The 5,208-nt window shown below is 29.2% G+C and overlaps 1 protein-coding gene across 2 annotated transcripts in view; it reads right to left on the bottom strand.

Annotated features, from left to right (window-relative positions):
• LOC101496269 (acid phosphatase 1-like) overlaps nt 1–2,653 on the bottom strand; it is a 2,962-nt gene extending 309 nt beyond the window's left edge. The window contains exons 1-4 of one of the 2 annotated variants that reach the window (XM_004510035.4): nt 2,574–2,653; nt 1,921–2,386; nt 1,625–1,837; nt 1,041–1,384 (exon numbers count right to left, since the gene is read on the bottom strand). In XM_004510035.4, coding sequence (XP_004510092.1) covers nt 1,318–1,384; nt 1,625–1,837; nt 1,921–2,384 — 744 coding nt within the window. In that variant the 5' untranslated portion in view covers nt 2,385–2,386; nt 2,574–2,653 and the 3' untranslated portion in view covers nt 1,041–1,317. Of the gene's footprint in view, nt 6–1,040; nt 1,385–1,624; nt 1,838–1,920; nt 2,456–2,573 lie in introns of those variants that run through there. The other variant, XM_004510034.4, reaches the window with a different exon arrangement.
• Nucleotides 2,654–5,208: the final 2,555 nt, after the last annotated feature.

The raw sequence follows: 5,208 nt of genomic DNA, 5'->3' as shown, positions 1-5,208 counted from the left end.
CATTCCTGCCAAAATCAATTACTACTATTTAGGTTAAGCGTTCACACCCATCATTATAAAACATTACATATTTCGCATAAATCCACGACCCAATCTATTATTTATTTATTTATGATAATGATTAAATATTATTGAGGTTGGCTGGTTAAGTAAGACTTTTTCAATCACAACTCCAAAAGGTTAGAGAATCCATTTTAAAAAAGTGATTGTCCTTTAGTTGTCTTATCTTCCACTGCTAACCAAGACGAAAAGTAAATTAAGAGGAAGCTTACAAAATACTTTCTTTATTGAATTTGCATTGCATATATAACACACAGACATTGACTTGGAAACATATGAAAGCATTGTCACTTGTTAGCGTTCATTGTAGACTTTAAGTTAGAAAAAACCGCAAGTTAGGAAAGAAGTTTAGAGTTGACTAAGTCTACTGTGTTTTTCCCCTTCATTGTCAAACGGGAATTTTAGGAATGGAGTAATAAACAAATGCATATCTCTGAAATAATATGAAGCCATATCTCCAATATAAAAAGAATCCCACTAGAAAATTTGCCCATATGGAAATCCTTCTCGGACAACATTGCTTTGTAGGAGGAATTTTCATGTATTCACTGGCCGTTCAAACAACCGGAAATGTTTTTTGGACATAAATTATGATAATAACACCATAGTTATCTACAATTTTTTAATTTATATTATTTTTTTTCTGTTCTCAATTTCAACACTACACATATTTGAGTTGTATTTTATACGGTGTTCAGATGACAAGTCTTATATTTAAACACTTCAAATTTTTATAATCTAAATTTTTATATTTTCATTCCACATTTTTTTATAATTTTTTTCTTCTTATCACACATCATTATCTCTACTTTTGTTTTTCTATTAAATGATCAAGTAGGTGTTTTGGTGTACACTTAAAACATTTTCATTAAAATAATAGATAGATAATGCAGAAACCGAATGCCAATGCTTTTGACGATGGTTTTTGTCGTGTGTTGTTATTTAATTAAATCTCATCCTATCGGATTAAACTTCCAATCTACCGGCCAAAGTCTCTTATCCTCATTATGATGCTATGAAACGAATTTCGGTACAAATTCTATTCATTATGCTTTTGGGATAAAAGAGAGCCCTATTTTTATATTTTTGGGAGTTAAGGGCATGCATCGACATATTAGAATACATATTGAGCGGATAGAGACGATTAATTGGAGCAGTTGTTCTAGGAAGTTACGCAACGTCAAAATATATAGAATCGACTTTCACATCATCAATTACGCCACCTGTTTTGTCTCATGTCTTGAGTGTTTACCAACGTCATATATGAGTAGATTTATTAACTAATGTGGTGCACCGCACATCATATCCATTTGCAAAAAAAGACCTGTAATAAATATTAAATCATACAAATATTTACAACATTTCCCTGGTTATGTTTTTCTGCGCATGTGTAATATGCTATATTATAAGTCAATGAAGTCTTTTATTTATTGGTATTTAGCGTAGGTAGGAGTCGCTATCAGCGCTTACGTGGCAAAAACTGTAGCATAGGTCGCTAGCTATAGACGGAGTTTGAAATAATTTAGTATAATGAAAAAAGAAAAAGTTTACTGTAATTAATTACCTCAAAATAAGGCGTTGATAGCCGATAAATCCTTGGCTATGCAAATTGTTGGTAGTGATTTTGGCGAGTGTTGCTTGGTCTCTACCAGTTAGTAGGAAGACTTTGAATCCTTTGTCTATCAGCGTTTTAAACAATGTAAGTACGATTGGAATTGCGGGGCACATTCCCTTCATGATCCATGCCTTGAATATGGTTGAATCAAATGGGTCGCATCTAATAAGTATTGAATTGAAATTATTAATTACACATACATATGTAGTAGATGAATGAATTAAGCAATATACATACATACATACCCAAATCGCTTATGTGTGTAATAAGAAATGTTAGAGATACAAGTGTCATCGACGTCCAAAATCCAAGCATCAAAGGCATCAGTAGGAAGAGGAATCTGAGAAGCATAAAGAAGAATTTGACGGACGATGAGATTGAGGTCAAGGTCATACTGGCCACCAGTCATGTAATTATGAAGGTGGTTGTAACAACGAAGTGGGACCGTCTTCCAAGGGGTCACATTATTGTTTTTTTCCACAGACAACCTCCATCTCAGCCCGTACCTCTCATCATCCTCCATCTCATCCGAACATGAAGATGAAGATGAATCCATTAATTTATCAGATCTGATTATCATCTGCAGCTTCTCAGGATTAGACGCTCTTTGCTTCTGCCCCCTCAAATTCAATATCAGCTTTCCCAAAAACCCCAACAAAAGCGTTAAACCCGCAACTACTCTTTGCACCGTCTTTATCTTTTCCATCATCTCTACCTCTTATAATTATGCGATACATAAGTAGACTGGGTATGTTAAAAAGTAAGTGGCAAATATATATATATATATATATATATATATATATATATATATATATATATATATTATATCTTTAGTTTTCTTAATAAATAATAAGCTACAAAGGTAAGCTTCTTTTTAATATCATATTTTTAGACTCACCGAAACTTCATAGAAACTTGCACGAAAACCTCTGTTCCCTTCCTCTCTTATCCACTATTTCATTAACTTTGAAAATTAAAACTACACTTTGTCAATAGTCTAAGGCCTATTACTGTATTTATAATTCAGATTTTAGATTTTATTTTTCTAGAATTGGGTTATAGTCGACTTAAATTTTTAAATATTTTTTTTTCATTTTTATTTATGATTGATTTTCCTCAATCTTTTTATTGATATAGTCACCATAGTCTTCCATTTTAAATTTCGGTTCATCCATGTTAGTATGTTATCAATATTTTTTGGGGGGCATTTAAGATACATTTTTCAATTCAAGACTTTTGATATATTGTTTTTTAAATTAATAAATTAACAATTATTTTAATGAATTAATAAATTATATGTCGATTTTTGTATTTAAAAAAAGAGCATCTGATCATAAGAAAAAATATATAATTTTATTGTTTGTAAGTGTTATATATCTTAATTTGTTGATTAGTTAATTAGTTATATTTGCTGGTAAGTTATTTTACACAAATGAATTGTTGTAATATAGTTTTATTAGTCTCTCTTGCTGTTTTTTAGTTAGTTTGAGAGGTTAGTTAGGTTGTTACAATAATCAACTACTTAACTTAACTAACTAATCAATCAATTAAAATACTTAATAGTAAGTATTATATTAATATTTTATCATAAAAAATATTTAATATTCTTTATAATAAATAATAAAAATTTAGAAAAAAATTCAATTTTATTTTGTTAACACTTTTGATAAATTAAATAATTTTATTATGCAGATCAAAATTATCGGTGCATGTTGAATGTACATTAGAAATTCTCATTTTTTTACTTGCTTAGGTTTTACTGAACCTAATTCTATCCAAATAAAAAAAATTCAATTTAGACATAAAAAATTATGTAAATAAAATTTATGAACCAAAATATAAATAAACATATTTTAAAGATTTATCCAAGTTTTTAATAAAAAATATTTTAAGAAAACTTTTTTTTTCTCATAAGTTCTCTCCACGAAATGTTATTTTATTCGAAATGCGTCGAACATTAAATATAGAAATATCTTCCAACAACAATTTAAACCCGAGTCAACACATTGTGAGAATCTAATCTCTTCTACTAGATCCAACCTTATGATAAAAAAAAAAACTTTAATTTAACCTTTCTCAAGGTTTACAAAGTGAAATTTTGAGTTTTTCAAAATGGTCCCATTTTTTTCTTAATACATATCTGGTTATTTGTAATTGTTACTAGAAAAATGAAATTTTGAGTTTTCCAAATTGTTCTCTGCTCCCCCAACAAGTTATTATTCACCTTTTTCCATTTACAAGAAGAAAAATTATTTATGGATACTCAAACACTTTAATGGCACTTCAAAATAAACAAAAATAAATAAAATTATGTGATATATTAGTAATGTGTTAAAAAAAATATAGAAAAAATAAAATATTAAATGAATACATAAAAATAATAAGTGTCCAAATATCATTATTATTAGAACAAATTTACATTACACACACAAGAATCTAAACTGCAGCCTAGAATAGTACCTCCTATTCTCCTAACATAACCACCACCCTCAAAGCTAAAGAAATCAAAATTTTGTATATAAAATCTAATTGCTTTTGAATCCCATATAAACTCCAACATCGCTCCAATATACAATTTCAACCATAGTGTGCCAACAAAAAAAGCTTAACAACTGTTCAAGCATGCAAGACAGAATCCATCATGTCTACCAATCCCCAAATATCAAAATGTAAACTTGCATTTATAGTTTTAAATTGTGGGTGGTTCCGGTTGAAAATGATGTTAATTTAAACACTAAGTGTTGAAAGTTAGAATGAGTATTGTGTGAGTTGAAAAAATATAGAAGTCCTACATAAAAGAGATATCATACTAGTGTTAACAAGGTTGGTGTATGATCATTGGAGTATATACGTTCTAAAGATACTTAATTTTGTGAAGGAGAGAAAACGCACTCAGACCAACCATCATGGTCGGGTCTGAGTTCAGTGGTTTAAAAAAATAAATTTTTAGCGCGAGTTTTCTTTTTCTCTTTCATATGCTCTCTATTCACTATTGGCACTCAAACTCCAAACTTTACCGTATTTTCTCTCTTCTCACATTTCTCCTTCATCTCATATTTTTTTATCTGTTTACCGAAAAATTATCTCTTCAAATTTTTGAGTGGCTTTAACCGCTAAATTTATAGGGCGTAATTCTAGAATGATTTTCTATAAAACTAATATCGTGTGTCTGAGTTGTTTTATCTTGAGATCATTGTAGCTGATTGTTTGTCTTACACAATATTTGACAATGTCGCGAAACATCTTAAAGAGAGCGACTTAGTCCACAGCTCAACCCAACAATATTTTCAGTGGCTGAAGATTAATTTCTAAAATAGTTTTTCGAAACTCAAAAACAACAGTTATCAATGCGGTTATACTGCAAACCTTTATATTGCAATAAAATGTAGCAATATGACTGATGCAATCTAATTTTTTTTGGCCTAAAATATAATTGTAACATATATGTGTTTGCACACACAAATATATTAACAAATGTTTAAGAGATAATTTGGGTTAAAAATTTATAAACTTACTTATAATATATATATATA

Source organism: Cicer arietinum, chromosome 7, assembly GCF_000331145.2.
Source record: "Cicer arietinum cultivar CDC Frontier isolate Library 1 chromosome 7, Cicar.CDCFrontier_v2.0, whole genome shotgun sequence".
NCBI lineage: Eukaryota > Viridiplantae > Streptophyta > Magnoliopsida > Fabales > Fabaceae > Cicer > Cicer arietinum.
The sequence above is the reverse complement of the archived record's forward strand: the minus strand, read 5'-3'. Positions and strand labels throughout refer to the sequence as shown.